Here is a 23,888-nt window from a genome sequence, read left to right on the forward strand (position 1 = left end):
CCCCAACAGCCAGGATCTTTTTCTCAGCCTGACTGAAGTACCCTCCCAAGCCAGAAGCCAAGACCATGACCCCATGGAAGGGACCTCAGGTGAGTTTACCTTTTAAAATATAAAATATGGTTTAAAAGCAAGCGTTTTTTAATGATTAATTTGCCCTGAGGACTTGGGATGCATTCGCGGCCAGTACAGCTACTGGAAAAGTCTGTTAACGTGTCTGGGGATGGAGCGGAAATCCTCCAGAGACATCTCCATGAAGCTGTCCTGGAGGTACTCCAAAAGCCTTGCCACAAGGTTTCTGGGCAGTGCAGCCTTATTCCGTCCTCCATGGTAGGACACTTGACCACGCCATGCTTGCAGCAAGTAATCTGGTATCATTGCCTGACAAAGCCTGGCAGCGTATGGTCCCGGTGTTTGCTGGCATTCAAGCAACATCCGTTCTTTATCTTGCTGTGTAATCCTCAGGAGAGTGATATCGCTCATGGTAACCTGGTTGAAATACGGGAACTTAATTAAGGGGACAGAGGTGGCCGTTCCTAGTGGGCTGTTTGCCTGTGGCTGAAAAGAAATCCTTCCCTGCAGTTAGCCAAGCTCAGGGGGGGGGGAATTGGCCCTGAGCTTTTCGTGTTTGGCTAGCAGGGATCTTCCCTGTTACCAGCCACGCGGTCGGGGGAGGGGTACATTGATCATCCCAGGGAATTCATGGCGGGAGGGGGGGGGGGCGGGGGGGTTAGTTTGGTTTCTGCAGGGATCTTCCCTGATACCTGCCACGCGGTGGGGGAAGGGATAAAGCGATCATCCCAGAGAATTGGATGGGGGGGTGGTTAGTTTGTTTTCTGCTGCTGAAGGTTAACAGGAAAACCGCAGCAGTCAACAGGCTTTGCTTGGTATGTGGGAAAGGAGGGCGCAGAAGCCGAAAGACAATGGTTTACCATGGCTGCCTGCAAGCTGAATTCTGTTGCCCGGACCTGCGTCCGTGATCTCTAACACCAAAGCCACAGGCACTCAATATTAAGATGGAAAATGCGACCTTGTACTGAAATCACATGTGCTATGTAATGTGAATAGTGTTTTTCACCATGAAAGAGTAAAAGCATTGTTCTGTAAAATGTATCATTTAAAAAACTTCTCTCCTTTCTTTCAACCCTCCCTCCAGCAGCTGCAAATTTTTCAAGCCTCCCTCCTCCGTCCCGAAGGCTATCTCAGATAAGGAGGCGTAGAAAGAGGACGCGAGACGACATGTTCACAGAAATAATGGAATCCACCCGCAATGAAAGAGCTCATTTGAATGAGTGGAAGGACACTGTATCTAAATTTAGGAAAGATGCCAGTGAACGTGAGGTCTTGAGGGACGCTCGAGATGAGAGGTGGCAGGCTGCAACGCTGGGGCTGCTGCGTGAGCAAACGGACATGCTCCGGCGTCTGGTGGAGCTTCAGGAACGGCAGCAGGATGACAGAGTGCCGCTGCAGCCGCTGTATAACCTCCCTCCCCCCTCACCATGTTCCATATCCCCCTCACCCAGACGTGTAAGAACGCGGGGGGGAGGCTCCGTGCACCCTCCCACTCCACCCCAGTGGACAGCCCAACCAAAAGGCTGTCATTATACTGAATTTGTTCAGTGGCCTTTTACTTCCCTCCTATCCTCCTCCCAAACCTCACCCAGATTACCTTCTTGGTTCTCTCCCTATGTTTATAATCACTTAATAAAGAATAAATGATTTTTAAATGATAGTGACTTTATTTGGTTTGAAAGCAAGCTGGGGGAAGGGGGAGGGTGGGTTCCTTACAGAGAATGAGTCAATAAAGGGGGCGGGTTTTCATGAAGGAGAAACAAACAGAAATTTCACACTGTAGCTTGGCCAGTCATGAAACTGGTTTTCAAAGCTTCTCTGATGCACTGCTTCCTGGTGTGCTCTTCTAATCGCCCTGGTGTCTGGCTGCGCGTAATCAGCAGCCAGGCGATTTGCCTCAGCCTCCCACCCTGCCATAAAGGTCTCCCCCTTACTTTCAGAGAGATTGTGGAGCACACAGCAAGCAGAAATAACAATGGGGAGATTTCTTTGGCTGAGGTCAGAGCGAGTCAGTAGCGATCGCCAGCGACCTTTTAAACGGCCAAATGCACATTCTACCACCATTCTGCACTTGCTCAGCCTGTAGTTAAACAGCTCCTGACTCCTGTCCAGGCTGCCTGTGTATGGCTTCATGAGCCATGGCATTAAGGGGTAGGCTGGGTCTCCAAGAATAACTATTGGCATTTCAACATCCCCAACGGTCATTTTCTGGTCCGGGAAGTAAGTCCCTTGCTGCAGCCCTTTAAACAGAGTAGCGTTCCTGAAGACGCGAGCATCATGAACCCTTCCCGGCCAGCCCGCGTTGATGTTGGTGAAACGTCCCTTGTGATCCACAAGTGCTTGCAGCACCATTGAAAAGTACCCCTTGCGGTTTATGTACTGGGTACCCTGGTGCTCCGGTGCCAAGATAGGGATGTGGGTTCCATCTATCGCCCCACCACAGTTAGGGAATCCCATTGCAGCAAAGCCATCCACTATGACCTGCACATCTCCCCGAGTCACTATCTTTCGTAGCAGCACCTCAGTGATTGCTTTGGCTACTTGCATCACAGCAGCCCCCACAGTAGATTTGCCCACTCCAAATTGATTCCCGACTGACCGGTAGCTGTCTGGCGTTGCAAGCTTCCACAGGGCTATCGCCACTCGCTTCTCAACTGTGAGGGCTGCTCTCATCTTGGTATTCTGGCGCTTCAGGGCAGGGGAAAGCAAGTCACAAAGTTCCATGAAAGTGCCCTTACGCATGCGAAAGTTCCGCAGCCACTGGGAATCGTCCCACACCTGCAACACTATGCGGTCCCACCAGTCTGTGCTTGTTTCCCGGGCCCAGAATCGGCGTTCCATGCCTATAACCTGCCCCATTAACAGCATGATCTCCAAAGCACCGGGTCCCGCGGTTCGATAGAATTCCATGTCTATATCCTCATCACTCTCGTCGCTGCGCTGCTGTAGCCTGCTCCTCGCCGCCTGGTTTTCCAGGTTCTTGTTCAGCATAAACTGCACGATAAGGCGCGAGGTATTTACAATGTTCATGACTGCTGTCTTGAGCTGAGTGGGCTCCATGCTTGCCATGGTATGGCGTCTGCACTGTTCACCCAGGAAAAAGGCGCGAAACGGTTGTCTGCCGTTGCTTCCTGGAGAGGGGGGAGGATATACCCAGAACCACCCGCGACAATGTTTTTGGCCCCATCAGGCATTGGGATCTCAACCCAGAATTCCAATGGGCGGAGGAGACTGCGGGAACTATAGGATAGCTACCCACAGTGCAACGCTCCAGAAATCGACGCTAGCCCTGGTACATGGACGCACACCGCCGAATTAATGTGCTTAGTGTGGCCGCATACAATCGAATTTATACAATCTGTTTCCCAAATTCGAATTATATAAATTCGGATTAATCCCGTAGTGTAGACATACCCTAAATGGCTCTGTCTCCACTGCAGAGGTAGCTCAAGTTAACTCCTCTTTAGTTAGAGAATGGCCACACCCGAGCAGCACAGAGTAGATGAGGCTTGGTCTATACTTCACAGTCATATCAGCAGAGCTACAGCAGTCAGGGGTGTGAAAAAACCACCCCGACTGACATAGCTACGCTGACAAAAAACCCAGTGCAGACAGAGCTTTGCCACTGGAAGAACACTTCCAAAGTTTGGATGTTAGCAGCATGGGTTAATAACAAAAATTTTGGCAGCCAAATCTGGCAAATTGTTCAGATTGGCTTGGGTTTACATACACTGAAGGGTGTATATAAATAGTTATGATAAATACAAAGGATTAAGTTGGAAGACGGTTGCTAGTGTGTTGCTCTAATGATTGGTGAGAGTAAACATCACCTCAATGAAATTCATGGACGGTCCTCAAGCTTGTGAGACACTGTCATGCCCTCAGAAATGTTAAAGAGTAAGTACAACAGGAGATAAGAATGTTTACCAGCTAGACGAGAAGGAGATACAGCAGACAGCTGCAAAATGGCTGTTTGAGGGCAGCAGTTGAGGGGCAGCAGCTTCTCAAAAAGGTATTCTGGGAAAAGGTCCTAGAAAAGTGCAATCCCATTCTGAGGAGATTTGGTAAAATCCCAGCATTTACACAGAATTGTGTTTCTGTGTCACAGCCGATGGACCAGACCCAACGCCCATTGCAGGCAAAGGAAAGACTCCCACAGACGAGTGGGACTAAATGGCAGAATAAATGGCCACATTTGTAGTGAATGGCAGTACCCCAAATTAGAGTGTTGGAAAAAAAATTGGGAAAGTTTTAGGTGGCATTTAAACAATATTTGCAGTAGTGGCAGCACATGCTTGTTTCTCACATCAGAGGAAGATTCCAGGTGGTCATTCTGCAACGCTGCTCTTGCAGCCTGAAACTTCCAAAGCTGGGCTGGCTGTGGGGATAATTATCCCCTGAATGTGCCTGGGGCAGTACCCCCCTCCCCTGCTTGAGCAGCCCTGTGTCTACTGGTGTCACAAGGGGCTTACTCCTGCCTTTTTAACACCTCACTGTGTGAAGGGGAGGAGCAGATCATGATGAAATCTACAACAGGCATCTTCTGACCTAAGCACAGAGCTTGAGAGCTTCCTTCCCCCCACCACTCCCTGAGTGTGTTTGTTTCAGGAATGAAAAAGTGCTGCAGAAGCTCCCAGCCCTGCTATTGGCTCTACCAAATACAGCTCTGCATTCTTATTGGCTGAGCCAGCGAGGGGTGGGGGGAGGGGAGTGAGTGATGTGGCTCCCAGCCAGTGGTAGGAAACTGAGGAGGGGAAAGGAGCCCCCTTTCTGCTCCCTCTAAATGGCACTCTTGTCCACAGCGTGAGTGAATGGATGATACACCTGCATTGCACACCTGTAAGAGACTCAGAGAAGCACTGGACAGTGGAAGAGGAGCAATAGCATTTACATGGGCTAGTCTTCACTGCAAAGTTAACTTGACCCCCGTCCATACACAAGAACCCGTTGCACGTGTGCAGTGGTGCTAGTTACACAAGTTTGCTAGCTCAACATGGGGTGCAGCCTAAGACCCAGTAAGCGCAACTTGTCTGTTCTTAACATGACTTATGCAGTGCAGACACAGGTGGGGTCAGTGACACGCTTGAGAGCCACTAATCCTCCAGGGCCTTCCCACAATTCCTCCTGGACAAAATGGTTACCTACCTATCATAACTGTTGTCCTTCAAGATGTGTTGCTCATGTCCATTCCAAATAGATGTGTGCACACTACATGCACAGTCGCCGGAAGGTTTTTCCCTTTGCGGTACCTGGAGCCCCCTGGAGTCACGCCTTCATGGCAGTGTGTATAGGTCCCTGACGACCTGCTGCCTCTTCAGTTCCTTCTTGCCGGATACTCTGACAGAGGGGAGGTGGCTGGGTCTTGGAATGGACATGAGCAACACATCTCGAAGAACAGTTCAGTTTCAGTTATGAAAGATAGGTAACAGTTTTTTCTTTTTCAAGTGATTGCTCATGTCGATTCCAAGTAGGTGACTCCCAAGCAGTGGCTAGGAGGAGGGGTCGGAGTTCACCGAGTCACAGACTGAAGCACCACTCTGCCAAATGTGGCATCATCTCTAGCCTGCTGTGTAATAGCGTAGTGCGATGTAAAAGTGCAAATAGATGACCATGTCACCGCCCTGAAGATGTCTTGAATAGGAACCTGAGCAAGGAAGGCAGCTAACAAAGCTTGCGGCCTTGTGGAGTGCGTTGTTAATGCTGGTGCCGGTCTCTTTGCTAGGTTACAGCACTTCTTGATACAGGCCGTGATCCAAGAGGAGATCCTTTGGGACGACACGGGAAGCCCTTTCATTTGTTCAGCAATCGCAACCAAGAGCTGTCGATTTTCAAAACGACTTCATCTGCTCAATTTAGAAGGCTAGTGCCCATCTGACATCCAGGGAATGGAGCATGCATTCTCCGTCATTGGCATGCAGCTTAGGGAAGAACGCTGGAAGAAAAATGTCCTGATTTGCGTAAAACTGTGAAACCACCTTCGGGAGGAAAGCTGGATGCAGTTTGGAAGAGAGAAGCTACTACAACGACTGTCACTGGTGGTTAGAGGGAACTGAAGAGGCTGTGGGTCAGCAGGGACCTATATACATACACCTCCATGAAGGTGCGACTCCAGGTGGCTCCACAGCCGACCCAATGGGTACCACTAGGGGGAAGAACCTTCTGGTGACCATGTACATGGCACCCACACACCTACTTGGAATAACATGAGCAATCACTCAAAGAAGAACATTTTTTTTTCTTGCTCTCATTTGAGCAACAAGCCCAGTTTAATCCAACTAACTGTTTGGCCACATTAGCTCTCCCCTATTTTGGTTGAGGGGACCTCAGTCTTCTCCTATCCATCTACCTCCTTTGTCATGCAGTGGCTCCATAATCCTTTGTGCCTCATCCCATAATCCTTGCACCATTTTGGTATGAAAGGACTAAAATATTGCAAAATAAGAGTTTATGTATTTATTTTGTTCTTTCTGGGTCTCTTACTTCATGGCACATTTCTCCTGCTCAGTCCAGCCCTACATTCATTCCCCTTCTCTATTTGTTCTCAGTTCCTCCTTTCATCACCCACACCTTCAATCCCTTCATGGTTCCAACCCCCTCCTGGTATGGAGACAGATTAGGGGGAGCATATTCCTCATTCTCTCTCAGCATGCAGAGGATTATTCCATTTTCCTGCTCTCCTCCCTCAATGGTTTGGAAAGGAAGGGTGGGGTACAAAAGCATTACCCCAATTTCCTGCTCTGTGCTGAAGGCTGGAGTTGGAGTGGCTGAGTCTTCTCCCAATAGCCCTGGAACTGTGTACATATGCATCAGCTACAGTGGACACAGCTGCTTAGGTTGGAGCTGCAGGGTAACGTATCATGCTCTGCAGTTGCCCCCTCCCTCCCGGAGTTTACCTCTGCTGCCCTAGCACAGAAGGTCCCAGGATGCTCCTATTTAAAGAACAAACCCCTGCCGGAGATCTAAGCAAGGGCAGTTAGCGTCTGGTGTTGCCTCCCTTTGTCCAGCCATCAGAACCGGAGTCTCCTGCCGGTGTATTGCCTTCTCTCCCTCAGCCCTGGTTGTGAGAGGCTTTGCACAAATCAGCTTCAGCGATCCCATTTCAAGCCCCTAAAAACTCCAGCCCGCCCCATCTCTGCCACATTCACCCCCTGCCCTGGTACTGCTTCTCATTACAGTCCTGGCCTCCCTTGACCCCATTTGCTTTACAGTGGCATCCCCGCACCATTGTATTCCTACTAGGATGTTTGCAACATTTCTCTGTGGGCTGCTTTCCTTTCTCATCCATCATCTTAACGACCCTCCTGGGAGGATGTGTCCTGTCCCTTTAAATCTGTGCCAGGGAGCTGGGCACGACAGCAGCACAGGGTCCCAGATTCATTTAGCCTCCTCACATCCATTGACTTCAATGGAAATTAGGGGCCTACTTACCTTTGTGGATCTGGGCCAGGGTGACTATCCCCTTTAAGAGGGGGCAGGGTTCAGTGCAGCTGACTGATTATATAATTACCTGCTGCTCAACTGGGCTTCAGGAAAGGCACCTGAACCTTATAAAAGGGGAAAGCAACTGCAGATGGGGATTTGCAGATGCCTGCAAGCATGGCAGGGAGCAAGAAGGCTCCTAAGTCAGTAGGGGGAAGACACCAATGGCAATGGCCTATGGAAAGGCTAAATTCCAGGCAAGAGGTGCTGGGAAATGGACTGTCAGGGAGGAGGGCCTGGGCTGGCCCCTGCTGAAAAAGGAGTGAAGGCTGTAGGTTTGAATTCTCTTTAGAAAGACACGGCGCAGGACTTAATACATTGGATCCCCGAAGGGGAGTGTTTTGAATATCTGGACTGTGTGGCCCTGAGTAAAGGGGAAACTAAGGCAGTCCCAAGCAGAGCCACACAAGCCTGAAGGTGGCGCTACAGGGCAGGCATGCCATTTGACAAGAAGGTTCTAAGCTCTCCAGAGAAGCAGAGAAAAAGGAGAGAGTGGCTCTGTTTTCCTTATTCTAACAGAGTTCCTTGTTCAGTGATAGAAGAAAGCAGCTCTTCATGTGATTCTTTACCACTGTCCTGGCATAGATGTAAGAAGCAGGGGCCATATTCTCCCAGGTTTAGGTTCCCCTCCCCAGACACAAGGGGCAGGAGATGCCTTGAATTTTGCTTTGTGGAGCTTCCTGATCATCACTTCATGGAGCAGAGGAGAGAGTTGCTCCCCTTGTAGGCCCATAAGCTAGCAGATCTCCTGCTGCGCTGTAAGAAGAGCACATGCCACCTTCCCCATAGTAACCCTTCCTCTGCCACTGGCAGACAGACACTCTCATGGAGGGGAGGCTGTGGCCGCTAATGCTTCTTGAGGCAGCAAATCCAATTTCTGACAGGAAGTCAGTGAGGTGCAAAGGGGAGCAAAGCCCAAGAGCAGTCACTGCCAGAGCCGTCCCTAGGGTACAGCGAATCAGGGCGACCGCTCTGGGCCCCACGGGCCAGCGTGATTGGCTGGTGTGCATGGGCGGTGTGTGAACCTTTGGCTAGGGGAGGCTGGCTAGTACCCGGCCCTCCCCAGCCCCAGAGTGCCGGGAGGGAGAGCGGCATGGCCCCAGCCCCCTGGAGCCCAGCGGCACTGCTGAAGCAGGGCCCTGGGGGGCTGGGGGTGGCCGGGGCAACGCCTGGCTGTTTGGGGAGGCACTGCCTCCCCCAGCTTCCCCTATCCGCCGCCCAGCATGGTCGGTCCCAGAAGTGATGGATTCATCACTTCTGCCCCGGGCCCTGCACCCCCCTAGGAATGGCCCTAGTCACTGCCCCTCCCAGAAAGGGGAAGAGTTGAGAAGCAGGGCTAGACCCAGGGTCTCCCAACTCCCAGCTGGCTACCCTAACTACTGGACTACAGTATCAGGCTCACATTCTCTCTCTCTGGCCCAGTAATTAGTTAAGTATTTAGTCACAGTGGAAGAGTCATTGGGCCAGAGAGAGAGAGAGAGAGAATGGGTCTGTAGTCAGTCACTAGGGCACCCACCTGGGGGTAGGAGACCCTGGCTCCAGGCCCCCGTTCCAATTGCTTGTTCATTATTTATCCAGAGTGTGAGGGAGCCCCACAGCAGAGTATCCCAGAGCCCAGTGGTTCTGAGCTTGCACCTGAGAGGTGGGAGACCCCTGTTCAAATCCCTTCTCTCCCTCAGGCAGAGCGCGGAATTCAACCCAAGGCTCCCACATCCCAGGCAAGTGTGCTAACCACAGGGATAAAAGTGAGGAGGTGGGCACCAGCCCCACCTCCTGCTCGGGCTGAGTTATCAAAAGGACCCGACCATGTAAGTTTGAGCAGAGGCTCCCTATAAGATAGGGCCCCATACCCAGGTTAAGGGGCCAAAGGCCCGTCTTCCCCTGGTGCGTGAATCGCTCTGCGACTCAGGCAGGAGATGGTATCCAGATGCCTAGAGGGAGGCAGCAGCACACATAGTCAGAGGCAGGAACACAGGCACCGAGTGACTTTAGGCACCTACAGGACTCAGTAGGAGTTTTGTGGATCACAGTGGAGCCAAAACTAGGACTTAGGTGTCTAAATCTTGGGTTTTGGTGCCTAAGTACTTTTGTGGGGCCCACACTTAAATTGCAATGACATCAAGGGGACTAAAGCACACTGACATGGTGGAGTACTCTGTTAAACAGAATGCACTTAAACTCGTGCTATAATGCCTTCCTGAACTAGGGCCTAGTTCAGCCACGAGCTATTGGGCTTGATGCAGGGCTCGCTGCATGGATTCTCTGGCCTGCATTATTAGGGTTACCATACGTCTGGATTTTCCCGGACATGTCCGGCTTTTTGGTCCTCAAATCCCCGTCCGGGGGGAATTGCCAAAAAGCCGGACATGTCCGGGAAAATAGGGAAGGGTCTTGGGGCTTGGGTCTGGACTGGAGCCGCTGGGGCCGGAGCCGCTCGACCAGGGCCGGTGCCGGGCCGGGGTCGGGCCCAAACCGCTCAGCCGGAATCGGGGCCCGAGCCGAGCTGGGCCGGAGCTGCTGGGACTGGGGCTGGGGGTGCTCGGCCACCGGCCGGAGCTGCTCGGCCGGGGCCCTGGGGCCCGAGCCGAGCTGCAGTTGCTAGGGCCGGGGGTGCTCGGCCGGGGCCGAGTCGAGCCGGGGCCGAGTCGAGCCAGGCCGGAGATGCCGGGGCCAGAGCATCTTGGCCGGGGCCGGCCGGCCACCGGAGGGAGCCGCTCGGCCAGGGGGGCCGGACCGGGCCGTGCCTCCTTGCGCCCGCTACCACCCCAGCCCCAGCCCACCTGCTGCCTCCCTGTTTCAGGCTTCCCGCGAACATTTGATTCGCGGGAAGCAGGGGAGGGGGAGGAGCAGGGGGGGCGGAGCGTTCAGGGAAGGGGGCAGAGACTTTGGGGAAGGGGTGGAGTTGGGGCGGGGCTGGGGGCGGAGTTGGGACAGGGGTGGGGCCCCGTGGAGTGTCTTTTTTTTTTTTTTTTTTTTTTAAATTAAAATATGGTAACCCTAGCATTATGATAATAATTCCTAGCTCCATCTAAGCAGGCTGCCTGAGAACAGCCCCCAGCCCATGTCCTGTCCAAGGCAGGTGGAGGGTCCAGGGCTCCCCACGGTGGCCCAGGCTCCCTGGGCGGCTTATTGCAGCTCAACTACAGCTTCTGGGGCCTCAGAGGGAAAAGGCAGAGCAGAGCAGGGCAGGGCTTCTGAGAGGGACTGGGCCTTGTGGCAAGGGGGGGCTGCCCCACACCAGGAAGAGGCTGATACCGCTAGCAGGGTTGGGAGGGCCTCCATTAACCTTGTCAGCTCTCCTGCCGTGAAGTGCAGCTCCTGCTGGCGCCACTCTGTGCCTGCCTGAGGCTTGCAGTTTGGGGGGCAGTGTGGCCACCTGCCCCGCAAACTATGTCCATGTGAAAAAGTGGGCAAGCAGTGCCCCCATGGCTGCCCCGGGTTCCGGCACCCCTGCAAACTCTGTACAGCACCTGGACGGATGCAGCACAGTTTACCCAGCTGAGATGTCCCAGAGTCTGTCTCCCTCCCATTTGTGTACTTGAAACCTTCCCACAAATAACCCCTCTCAACCAGCTGGCTTGAGATAAAGAAATCAGTCTTTGGAAATAGTTATTTAATGTAGCTCTAATTCGCTCTTCCCCTTCGGTTTCCTTTGAAATATTGAAAAGCCAAAGGGAAACAGCTTCCCTACCACAGACTCTCTGCTGATCTGTGGCATCAAAGGGGGGTAGAACAGAGGACTGCAGCGAGAGGTCAGGCTAAAGAATGCCAAGGTCACAGCCCTTGCTCCCAGGCACAGACTCCAAAGAAGAATTCAGTGGTTGCATGACAAAGCTAGCTGAAAAAGAATCACCCAAACAGGCCTCAAGCTGCAGGATGTTCATGGGCAGATCATGCTTACAGCATGTCCTCCAGAAGGAAGTTCTTCTTCTAAGCAATTTCAGGACACTAAAGGAAGGGACCGTGCCCTAGACCAGGGGGTGACATTTTCATAGCAAGGACCACATCTTAAAGAGAGAATGTCCTGTGTCTCCCTTATCCGTTGTCATCACTAGGACCTAGTTCCCCTTCCATTTGAGGTAGCCTGGCCCAGTTTCCCTCCTGTTTACTGTTGCACAATATCCTTGTCTGATGGCAGTAATTGACAACATGGAAAAGTAATGTAAGGAGATATTTTTAGCTTCTGTTAATGCAATTTAGCAGCTGGAAACAAGGAAGGAACCATGTGGCAGCCAGCTCTCCACAGACCACCACCAAGTGTCCCGCAGACCATAGTTTGAGAACTGCTGTGATAGACTGATTGCTCTTCTTTCCTAAGACACATGCTTTCCAGTTAATGACATTCTGCGGAATAAGATCCACCCTGCAATTTCAGCTGGATACAGTCCCCTTTGTTTCCTTTCCTAACAGTGGACTATTCGCTGCCATGTTGGGCCCCAGAGGCTGCCTTTTAGCAATACGTGAAGTGACTTATTAGTGTCTTTCCCTTCCTAGAAGAGCCGCTGTTTGCACAGAGTAGTGATTCTTGGGTAAATGGTTTTCAGTGTGCGTTGGGTTTCTTTAGGACAAGTGGCACTATAGAAATCCAAGATTACTACTCCCATTGCCATCACTCCCAAACTATAAAGCCATCCCATTCCAGTACTAGGGAGCTCTAGCCTAAAGCCAATGGGTCAAATTCATCCCAGATGTAACTCCACTGACTTCAATAGAGTAACACTAAGGATAAGCCACCTTGGAGCCACTTTTACAGGCTCTGAGCCTTGGATTACACTACAAACTTATGTCCGTATAACCACATCTCGGGGGTTTGGACAAGCAATGCAGTTATACCGACCTAACTTCCGGTGTAGAGAGCACTATGTTAACAGAGGGCTACTCCCACCGACATAGCTACCGCCTCTGGGAGAGGTGGAGTACCTCCACTGGTGAGAGAAGCTCCCTTGACTCTCATAGATCTACACTTTAATGTCCACTCTGCTAGAGAATCTGCTTACCATAGCGGGATACCTTGGCCACACGGTCAGTACAAGGGGAGCTACCTTTGTTTAATTCTGCTCAGAGGACTCTTACACACCAGAGCATGTTAAAACTGGGCAGCCATTTTTCTGGCTGTTTTCACTGCAGTTTCAGATACACGCAGATAAGCTCATGCTTTATCAATGTGCTGCTTCCCCTTTCTCCTGTGGTAGAGTTACACTTCTGCCTTTCTGATGCTGGGCTGTTAGTCTGCAAGTGGCATCTCAAAAGACCACCATTGCACAGTGTCGCTGGAACTATGTGAAGTGAGAAGCCACAGCTGGTGCACACTGAACATATGGCGTCAGCACTTAGTGAATAGGGTGAAAACTAAGGCAAAGACAGGCTGGGCATTTCCTTGAGGTTTAAAAAACCCTTCTTAGAGGGCCAACCTTGGTGCAGCTAATCCTGCTCTTCTTCCTGCAGTGTCCAGACCCTCCCCGGAACCCAAGTGGTCCATTTTGCCTGCTCATCCATCTGGCTCCAAGGAGTTCTGGTATATCTCTCTGCATCGGCATTTGTTACACACGCACCACTGTGGTATCAGAGCACCAAACTGGGTTTATACATCCCAAGCACAAGTACCCCAGAATGAGCCATTTCATTAAAGAACCCCACAGAATAAATGACACTGACTAGATCCCTCAAATGCCACTTTTGGGGGACACCTAAAAGAAGTGATCAATGCACCCAACTGGAAGGAGACTCCCTAGGGATGCCTTCCCTGATGGAAGGCTGATCAACAGGTTCTTACAGATACCTGTACGCTCCCATTGACTTCATTGGGAGCAGGATTTGGCCTTAAATCTCTGTGCTAAATCTGCCCAGAACAGCTGGCTGCCTGTTGGAGGATCCCTCCCAAAGCAAATCTTGATCTATTTCCTAGCCCCTGGTGATGGAATGTGCCTTAGCATCAGATCCCATGATCCTCATGTGTGCAAAACTCCCATTGACCTGCAGCTGCTTCATTCCCATCCTTCCCACATTCCATTATTATTAACCTGGTTTATTTCGGTGGTGTCTAGGGACCAACCAAGGCCAGGGCACCATTGTCCTAGGCACTGCACAAACTTGCCCTGAAGAATTCACAATCTCCATAGATGGGGCAGGCAAAGGGCAGGGGAAAGGGGTGGACAGACAAGCAACGACATAGCCCATTCAATGACAATGTGTGACAGGGAGATTTGCCAGCAGAGGGATGTGTGCTCACCTCCATCCTTCCAATCAGCTGATAATCCCACCATATAACTGCACCATGGAGTCTCAGCAAATGAAACTAACCAGACTGGACAATGCCACGCCCCCTGGAGCAAATCCTTTTCACCTGATAGAAGCAACTGTAGTGTTAACCCAGCGTTCCCCAGGCACCAGACCCTCTTCCCCAGACTATTTTTTTAAAAGGTTAAAAACAAGAACAATTCCGTGAAGTAAGAAGCTGACTCACCTCTTACCAATTCAGCCTGGAGGGCAGTGGCCTGGGGCGATTCTTTTAGATGAAAAAGAGTCCCAGGAAACTCTTTAAAGGAACTCTCAGTCGTATCCTGGGGGGAGCACCAGACCTTAGAGGACTGTGCAGCTTGTACATGCAAGCCCCTGTTGAAGCTTGTGTTAACAGAGCCCAGCCCACACACTGTCAAGGTGCAACTACGTGAGAGCATACGCACGAGAGGTTCCCTTTCACTGAATCACTTCCTCTGCTAATGATTGCCAGATATCCTCTGAAGCAGGGAGAGGATGCTGGGGGTTGGGCTGTCGAGGTCACATTCTTGTTTGTAAATCATCTTCCCTTTCGCCTGGTTCTGTGCACGTTGCACAGGAGCTGTGTCTGTGGGAACCCAGTACAGAGCTCAGAGCCTTCAGCACCTGGCAGGATCTCACTCTCCGTGGTGCAAAGTAAACAATATGCACATTCCAGCTGTCTGAACAATCACACTGTAAAGTGGACTTTAAAGTGGATCCAGAGGCTAGAGTGTACTTGGGCTTTCAGAAAGCCTTTGACAAGCGAGGTCCCTCACCAAAGGCTCTTATGCAAAGTAAGTTGTCATGGGATAAGAGGGAAGGTCCTCTCATGGACCAGTAACTGGTTAAAAGATAGAAAACAAAGGGTAGGAATAAATAGTTCGTTTTCACAGTGGAGAAAAAATAAATAGTGGGGTCACTCCAAGGATCTCTGCTATTCAACATATTCATAAATTATCTGGAAAAAGGGTGGTAAAATTTGCAGATGATACAAAATTACTGAAAATAGTTAAGTCCAAAGCTAACTGTGAAGAGTTAAAAAGGTATCTCACTGAACTAGTTTCAGAGTAGCAGCCGTGTTAGTCTGTATCCTCAAAAATAACAGGAGTACTTGTGGCACCTTAGAGACTAACAAATTTATTAACTAATAAATTTGTTAGTCTCTAAGGTGCCACAAGTACTCCTGTTATTTCACTGAACTAGGTGACCGAGCAACCAAATGGCAGATGAAATTCAATGAATCAAACAGATAATTTTAAAGGGCCAGGCAGCACAATGGCTAAGGCAGGCTAATGGCTAAGGCTGCTTCCCTCCTGCTCTGCTTCCAGAAGCGGCTGGCACATCCCTGCGGCCCCTGAGGGAGGGCATGTTTCCACGCGCTACTCCTGCCCTGAGCTGCGGCTAATGGGAGCTGTGGAGCAGTGCCTGCGGGCAGCGGCGTGTGGAGACCCCCTCCGGCCCCCCGTCTAGGAGCTGCTGCCAGAGGTGGGTGTTGGTCGCTTTCGGGAGCCGCCCGAGGTAAGTGCTGCACCCCTCAACCTCTCCCACACCCCAACCCCCTGCCCCAGCTCAGACCCCACATGCAAACTCCCTCCCAGAGCCCGACCGCCACACCCCCTCCTGCACCCCAACCCCCTGCCCCAGCCCAGTCCCCACACCCAAACTCCCTCCCAGAACCCAACCCCAAACCCCACACCTAAACTCCCTCCCAGAGCCTGTCCCCCACACTCCCTCCCACACCCCAACCGTCTGCCCAGCCCAAACCCTGCATCCCAACTTCCTCCCAGAGTCTGCTCCCTGGACCCTCTCCTGCACCCCAACCCCCTGCCCTAGCCCAGAGCCTGCACCCAAACTCCCTCCCAGAGCCTGACCCTCCCCACACACACACCCAAACTCCCTCCCAGAGCCTTAGGCAGGTGGAGAGTAGGGTGGGACTTGGACCCGTTCTGGGCACCACCAAAAATTATACAAACCTGCCACCCCTGAACACAGTCAACCTGTGTAATTCATTGCCGGGGATATTGTGAAGGCCAAAAGTATAACTGGGTTCAAAAAAAGAATTAGATAAGTTCATGGAGGTTAGGTCCATCAATGGCTAGTCAATTAGCTAGTGATACAATCCCATACTCCGGATGTCCCTAAACCATGAGTTGCCAGAAGCTGATACTGGACAACAGGGGATGGATCACTTGATAACTGCCATGTTCTGTTCATTCCCTCTGAAGCACCTGGCACTGACCATTGTTGGAAGACAGGATACGGGGCTAGATGGACCATTGGTCTTCCCTAGTATGGCCATTCTTACGTAGGGGGGAAGAAATGGATTGTGCCACTTTTTGCTTCTTTATTGCATATAAAAGCTCCTTAGAGGACTGTAACAAACAAATTGTTTTTTGGTCTCCATGAAGAAAATGGAAAATCAGGTCTTGTTTAGCCTAGAAGAATCTGTGGTGGCTAGAGAACTAGTGAAATATTTTGTTTTGTTCATACCTATTTAACTCCAATGACTAATTAACACATAGGAGAAATTCAGTATCTGCCATTGTTATTTGCAATGGTGTTGTAGCTGTATTTCTCCCAGGATAGGAGATACACAAGGTGGGCAAGGTAACTTTTGTTATTGGACCAGCTTCTGCTGGTGAAAGAGACAAGCTTTTGAGAGCTCCACAAAGCTCTTTTTCAGGTCTGGAAAAGGTAATTAGTGTGTCACAACTAATACAAGGTGGGAGAGATTGTTAAGCATAAGGGGTTATCACATGTTGCAGGAGATCATTTAAAATGAAGTGGGCAATTAACACCTCTTCAGTCATAGGACAAACAAGGGTTAGTAGGTTACCAATGGTTGTGATGAACCATAAAGCCAAGGTCTCTGGTTGAGTCCATGATTTTTTAATATGTAACAGAGTTAGGAGTTTAAGCTCCCAGGCTCATCTTTTGAAGGTTTTTTGCCATTTCCTTTGAGGACTAGGACCAAGTGGTCAGATACGGAGTGATCACTTTGTGAAAAGTTTCAGAGTGGTAGCCGTGTTAGTCTGTATCAGCAAAAAGAACGAGGAGTCCTTGTGGCACCTTAGAGACTAACAAATTTATTTGAGCAAGTGGATTTTAGCCCACAAAAGCTTATGCTCAAATAAATTTGTTAGTCTCCAAGGTGCCACAAATACTCCTCGTTCTTTTTATGAAAAGTGTTCACCCATGGGTGATAGTGCGGTTTTTGTCTTTTATTGTTTTTCTGTGTGAGTTCATTCAAGAGTGTAGTGATTGTCTGGTTTCACCCACCTCAGAAGCCCCAGCAACAACCATGCTCTCACCCACCTTGTCTCTCATTTGTTAAAATTCCAGCAACAACTACCATTAATATCACAACAAACAGCTGAGATAACCAGAAATTCCTCCAGCAAAACCAGATTTTATGTTACTAATAACAAGCAGAGGGGGAAAAAAAAGATATGTGCACATATTTGGTGCTTATTTATAAACCATAAAATGCAGACATACCCTCTGCACAAACGCAACTAAAAAAAAAAAAAAAAAAAAATCGCCATTCCTTTAAATCTCCTTTATGTTCACGTGAAAGATGTGAATGGCCCAAACTCATTCACATTGTCCAAACCCACCCAGAATTACCCAGTATGGCTGGGCTGAGAGCCAGAAATCAGGTGTCCCAATCCTCCGCTCCAATGCTAGCACAAAAGCCCAGAGCCCCACGATGGAGCCGTGTGCACCTGGGCAAAATGAGTGTAGCAGCTCCCATGTGGACTCAGAAGCATGGTATACCCACTGTGCAGAGGTGTAGATGGCACCACAAGGGGCAAGATCCTGGGAAATCACTCCAGGCTGGACACATCCGAGAACAGAGGAGCAGTGAATGTGGTGGGGGCTCACTGGTCAAGGCAGAGCCTATGGGGCAGGCTAGGGCTTTATCTTGCCTTGCTAACTCATGTTAAAATTACAATCTGCCTTGTCTTCATTAGGATTTTACCTCATGTTAGTTGCCATGTATTGGCTAATGCCTTAGTGGAGAAAAGGTCAAGATGGCAGCTCCAGAGCACTGAGCTAGGGAGAACTTCCCATTCAAAGCCCCATTAAAAAAATCTCATCTGACATGACCCCATACTGACATGAGAGGCAGAGGAAGCTTTACTCATTCTGAAAGCAAGGTTGGCATAACCCCTAGGCTGGAGATTCATCTACATTGTGATGCTGACTTTCACTTTCAGGAAGGGCTTTTCTTTCAGTTCTTGAAAATAAACGCATCAACCCTGTTTCAAATTAAGTGCCTCCAATGAGAAGCTATTTTAACTTTAACTGGGTTAATTATTTTATGTTTATAATACCTATCTGGTGGATCAACAAAGTGCTTAACAAACCTGGTTGCATTCTCTTCTGGCTGTGTGCTAATTAAAACACCAATTGATTATTACATAGATTTCAGGTCTGACGTGACTCTGCAACAGCTAGTCACTGGAGTGCTGTCTTTAACTGCTGTTTGCTTAGCTGGCAGCACTGATCATTCTAGTCAATCCAAATGGGGTCTGCAATACTTCTAATTACCAAGATTTTCAAAGGTAACTGAGGAGTCTGGTTGTCTCAATTTACCTTGTTATGAAGGAGGTCAGACTAGGTGATCACAGTGGTCCCTTCTTGGCCTTGGAACTATGGAGTTTTGGGTCCCCATGCCCAACCTGAGACCAGAAAAGCTGGCCCCTTTAAGGTATCTTCAGTTGATTTAAATGGGCATTAGGAGCCTAAATACTGCCAAAGATCTGTGCTGTGCCTTGGCCTGTGTCTCTGGAAACCCCACAGAACTTCTGCTCAGATCCCAGTCGGATTCACCAGCCTGGGCCTGCCCACTGAAGTTTCCCCGAGAGTTGTGTAGTGCATTGAGTGGCTCAAAGCAGAGGGAAATGCTGACCTCATGGTGTTTACACATTGTTATTTCCCCTGCCACCTCCTCCTCCTGGCTAGAGCTCTGCAATCTTGGCACACCTTTGGCTGCCTGCTGCGCCCACTCACGTGTTTACAACCATGTGTAGAAAGTGTATGAGGCGGATCCAAAACATTCCCTCCAGCAGGTGATGAGCAAAAGGATTCCATTCTTAAAAATAGCAAGACATATGGGAGCTGGTTCATTCAGCAAACCCAGGATTTCTGAAACACAGAGCATGCGGCATGCTGTCATCCTAGACTGGGTACTCAGCCACATTTTCAAGGCCAGAGCCTGCTCTCAGTTATACAGTAGAAAATCTGGAGAGACTCTGCCAAAGCCTACAGAGGTATTCTGAATCCCATATGGGGATGGATTCATCGAGGAAGGATGGTCTGGTAAGTTAAAGCACTGGACTCCAGCTTGGATTTCAGACTCCCTGCAAGACGAGAGGCAAGTCACTTAACACCTCTGGGCCTCAGTTCTCCAGCTGTAAATGGGGAATCACAATATCTTTTTCTCCCACCCTTTGTCTTGTCATTTATAGTCTGTGAGCTCTTCAGGGCAGGGGCTGCCTCTCACTCTGGGTTTGTCACTCCCCCCCCCCCCCACACACACACACAACGGAGCCCTGATCTTTAGTTGGGACCTCTAGGTGCTGCTGAGATATAAATAAGATTCTGCCCTTGATGTGCTAGAAACCAGTGCAGAACAGGGATATTAGACAGGGCCGGCTCTAGGTTTTTTGCCACCTCAAGCAAAAAAAAAATACCTCAGAGAGCGCAACTCCCGGAATGCCGCCCCTGGAATTGTGCTGCCCCAAGCACGTGCTTGGTTTGCTGGTGCCTAGAGCCGGTCCTGGTATTAGAGTCTGATTCTGCTATCAGTTCTGAACCTGCACCAGTGCAAGGTGGCTGATAAAGGCCCTATCAGCATGTAACCGCCATTGATTTCCATGAAGTTACTCCTGATTTACAAGGATATAAATGAGAAGAAAAAAAAAAAATCAACCCTGTGACTTTGCATTCATTCATCTTGAACCATGCAGCACTTTCCCTCGTTTTGCAGCTATACATCAAATTCCAAAGTCATTCTACTTCCCTCTCCCATCTTGGGATCCTACATCCCAACACCACAATTACATGGGTGTTTGTGCATGCGGCCACACTTTCACTTCTCCTCCTAACCTCAGTTTACTCATCTGTACGAGTCTGGGGGGGAGGTGCCTTGTGAGGCTTAAATTATTAATGTTTGAAGAGCACTTTGAGAGCCACTGATGAAAGAGGATAAATAGGGGTATTGTACCGTAATAACTGTGTAAAGCAAATACCACCTTGATTTCTTTAGTGCCCAAAACTATTCTTGGTTTATAGATTTGTGCCTTTAATCTTCTGTTTGATCTAGGCTCTGGTAGCCTTGGCTTAATCATCTCTTCTTACTATCTCATGAACCTCCCAAATCTTCTCCAACCCTGCACTTGCCCTTCCTCCTAGCCATTCACTTCTCTTTTTAAAATCTAACCAGAACCCGTCCTTTTCCCTTCCGTTTACCATTAGCCCTGCACTAACAAAGGATGCTATATTTAAATGGAAGTACTGCACTGAAATCCTCTCTCCTTTAGTGGGCTTGCTCTGGCTGAGCAAAGAGCTGATAAGTAATCCAGGATGGGGAGAAGTTGACAGCCTCACATAACTCATTTTCCTTCATGCACTGGGGAAACAGGTTTGTGGCACCCAAACTGGAGTGGGGTGCTCAGATCCTGCTTAAGTGTGAGCCTATGTTGCCTCCTAGTGGCTGCAACCCACAATCTATATACCGTAATATTACCACCACTCAAATAAAATCTCCTTTAGCATAAGTGCTAGGGTTTGTGCTTTGGAAGAAAAGCCTCTGAGTTCTACGTATGCTGCTGTATATGTCCCAGTTAGCTAGTGATCGGTGTCTGTTGTTTGAAGCCACTGATTTAGTAAAGGAATGGACTATGGAACCAAGTTAAGCAGGTATGAACTAGAAGATCAAAGGCCAAGAATAAACATTTCTGCTGGACAAACATTCCATTGGAGAGTCTAAGGGACCAGAGAAAGCCCAGTCCCCATCCCATGAGAGCGTAACAGATGCCACAGAACAGTGGGCCTGTTTCTGACCTCACATCAGAGTTAGTCCATTGATTTCACTGGAGCTGCTCTGCACTTGCACCAGTGGAAGTGAAAGCAGACTCAGGCCCACAGCATCCAAGTTTCCTTCTCTACTTAGCACAGGGGTGGGAAGGAGAGGCTGCTGGCAATTAAAACACAGTTACAGTTAGCTTTTTAAAGTCCTAAGAGTCCTGGCTGTTTTGCTAAACACAGAGTCCTAAAAAGTCTGATAATCCCCATGGCTTCTCGTTTGTGGGGGCCCTGACACACATCAGCCCAGCTTATGAAACAATATGCAAATGTCATTTATCGGGAGTTTGCTAATGTTGGAACAGCCTGTCCCGCCCTGGTTCTGCTGGGAAACATGAGCAATTTAATTATCAACTGGAAGCACGGGCCTGAGGGAGCCATGAAGCCCAGCCGACTCCACCCCCATTGTCCAAATGAGCTATTAGGGCCTTGGCTTTCTCATCCTCCGAATGCTTGTCAAATCAGCCTTGATTGTTGCTTTGTGAAGCTTATTCCAAATAAGCCACTTAAATGCTTCAGATCCTGCTTCAGCTTCCTTAGCAGAGAGGGAGGGCAAATATTGCTTCCTCTTGTACCCACTACGTTCCTGCTGAGCTACCAGCAGAAGCTTGGATCTTAAAAGATCGCCGTCTCCCCAACAAAGTGGAAGAGGGAGTGTGATCCAATGGTTAGAATGGGCAACAGGGGAGTCAGGACTGCTGGGTTCCATTCTTGGCCCTGTCACTGAGTTGCTGCGTGAACTTTGGCAAATCACTTAACTGCTCAGTGCCTCAGTTTACTCATCTGTATGAGTTTGGGGGAAGGTGCATTGTGAGGCTTAAATTATTAATGTTTGAAGAGCACTTTGAGAGCCACTGATGAAAGATCAATAAATAGGGGACTATTATTCGACATTGGTGAGGCCTCATCTGGAGTACTGTGTCCAGTTTTGGGCCCCTCACATCCTTTTCCACAAGAAGGATGTGGAAAAATTGGAAAGAGTCCAGCGGAGGGCAACAAAAATGATTAGGGGTCTGGAGCACATGACTTATGAGGAGAGGCTGAGGGAACTGGGATTGTTTAGTCTCCAGAAGAGAAGAATGAGGGGGGATTTGATAGCTGCTTTCAACTACCTGAAGGGGAGTTCCAAAGAAGATGGAGCTCGGCTGTTCTCAGTGGTGGCAGATGACAGAACAAGGAGCAATGGTCTCAAGTTGCAGTGGGGGAGGTCTAGGTTGGATATTAGGAAACACTATTTCACTAGGAGGGTGGTGAAGCACTGGAATGCGTTACCTAGGGAGGTGGTGGAGTCTCCTTCCTTGGAGGTTTTTAAGGCCCGGCTTGACAAAGCCCTGGCTGGGATGATTTAGTTGGGAATTGGTCCTGCTTTGAGCAGGGGGTTGGACTAGATGACCTCCTGAGGTCCCTTCCAACCCTGATATTCTATGATTCTAATAACAGTGTAAAGCAAATACCACCTTGATTTCTTTAGTGCCCAAAACTATTCTTGGTTTATAGATTTGTGCCTTTAGTCTTCCTTTGATCTAGACTCTGGTAGCCTTGGCTTAATCATCTCTTCTTCCTATCTAATGAACCTCCCAAATCTTCTCTCCCAAAGGGCCCAGAGCGGTGTGACTCTTTAGCTATGACTCGCCCTCTAGTCCCTGCCCCATTCAAGTTGCCATCTGCTGAACCTTTCCATCAACACAAGCACTGTCAAACATTAAGCTAATGGGATTCAGAAAAATGTAGTGACTTCCAGCTGCCCTCAGTTAACGTAGCTCTTCTGCAGGGTGCAGATCGTCCCCCACCACAACCCGGGATGGGTTATTTGTTCAGACCAAACAGCTGCTGGCAGATTCATAAGCTTGGCTATCAAAATCCCTATTGCCTAACGTTAAATGTTTGTAGCTTAGAAGGGCTATCAAGGGGTGTGTCAACAAACTGCATCACCAGTCACCTGCTTATTCCTTTGGAGCTCACTGCTGGGCGCCTTCCCTCAGCCTCTGCTGTTTTCACTTTACACATTCCCTCTGGCCCAGCCAGATCATTTGGACAAGTAGCTTCTATGCTTGCATGTTACAGAGGCGCTCAGATGTTTCAGTGATAAGGGCCATGCAAACACCTTACCTGATGGAGAATCTACACACACACACACAATCTGCTTTGAAGGGCTAAAACCTGAGATCCTGACACAGTTCCTGACTAGGCCAGACTCCCATCAGCATCAGATAGAGCTTTGCTTGAATAAACATCGCACCTGTAACACGGACTGAACCTGGGGGACCTCTGAATCTAAAAGCATAAGCCTCTGCTGCCAGAGCCAGATCTGGCTCTGCTAACTACCGCTGCAGCAGACTTATCAACCTCTCCCCAGGACCCAGCCACCACTAGAGAATCACACCGAGTGGGTAGGCATTACACAGGTGGTGACCAAGGCCAACAGAATATAGCTCTTTGACAGTGAAGGAAAGTCTCAGGGCCGTTCAGGCTGCACACTGCAAGCCTCATGATTGGAGTGAAATTCACACTTACAAGAAAATTGTTCCCCAGGGGGAGGGAAGAATACCTTTGCTCTCAGAGGCCTTCAGTGTACCACACCCCCCTCTATCAGGTAGGCTAATGTATTAAGTTGAAACAGCACATATGTCCACTGCCCCCCAGTTAACTGCCTCTTGTTAATTCCTCCCCAATGTCTGATTAGTTAGGTCCTACCCCTTTAGTGATTCTTGTTATGTTCCATGGCGCACATACATACAGAGAAGTTAGATAAAAACATATAATACTTTTACTAGAAGGTTGCAACATAACACTACTGTATTTCTTACAATTCAGAACAACAACAATCAAGAACCCAAAACAGAGAGAGAGAGAATATAGACTGCTCCCTAAGGGACCAAGGCACAACTTTTTCCAGGCTGGCTTTTTCCAGACTGACTGCTGCAGTGCTCCCAGACACTTCTCCACAGAGTTCCCTAGCCTACAAACAGGACCAGAACCCCAACCCCTCC

General features: G+C 49.5%; 1 protein-coding gene across 1 annotated transcript in view; it reads right to left on the reverse strand.

The window, feature by feature from the left end:
- The window catches only part of ECE1 (endothelin converting enzyme 1), a 145,495-nt gene extending 131,343 nt beyond the window's left edge, over positions 1-14,152 (reverse strand). The window contains 2 exon segments of the mRNA XM_065421253.1: positions 14,019-14,131; positions 14,134-14,152. Of these exon segments, the coding sequence (XP_065277325.1) occupies positions 14,019-14,131; positions 14,134-14,152 (132 nt within the window).
- Positions 14,153-23,888: the final 9,736 nt, after the last annotated feature.

Source organism: Emys orbicularis, chromosome 22 (assembly GCF_028017835.1).
Source record: "Emys orbicularis isolate rEmyOrb1 chromosome 22, rEmyOrb1.hap1, whole genome shotgun sequence".
NCBI lineage: Eukaryota > Metazoa > Chordata > Testudines > Emydidae > Emys > Emys orbicularis.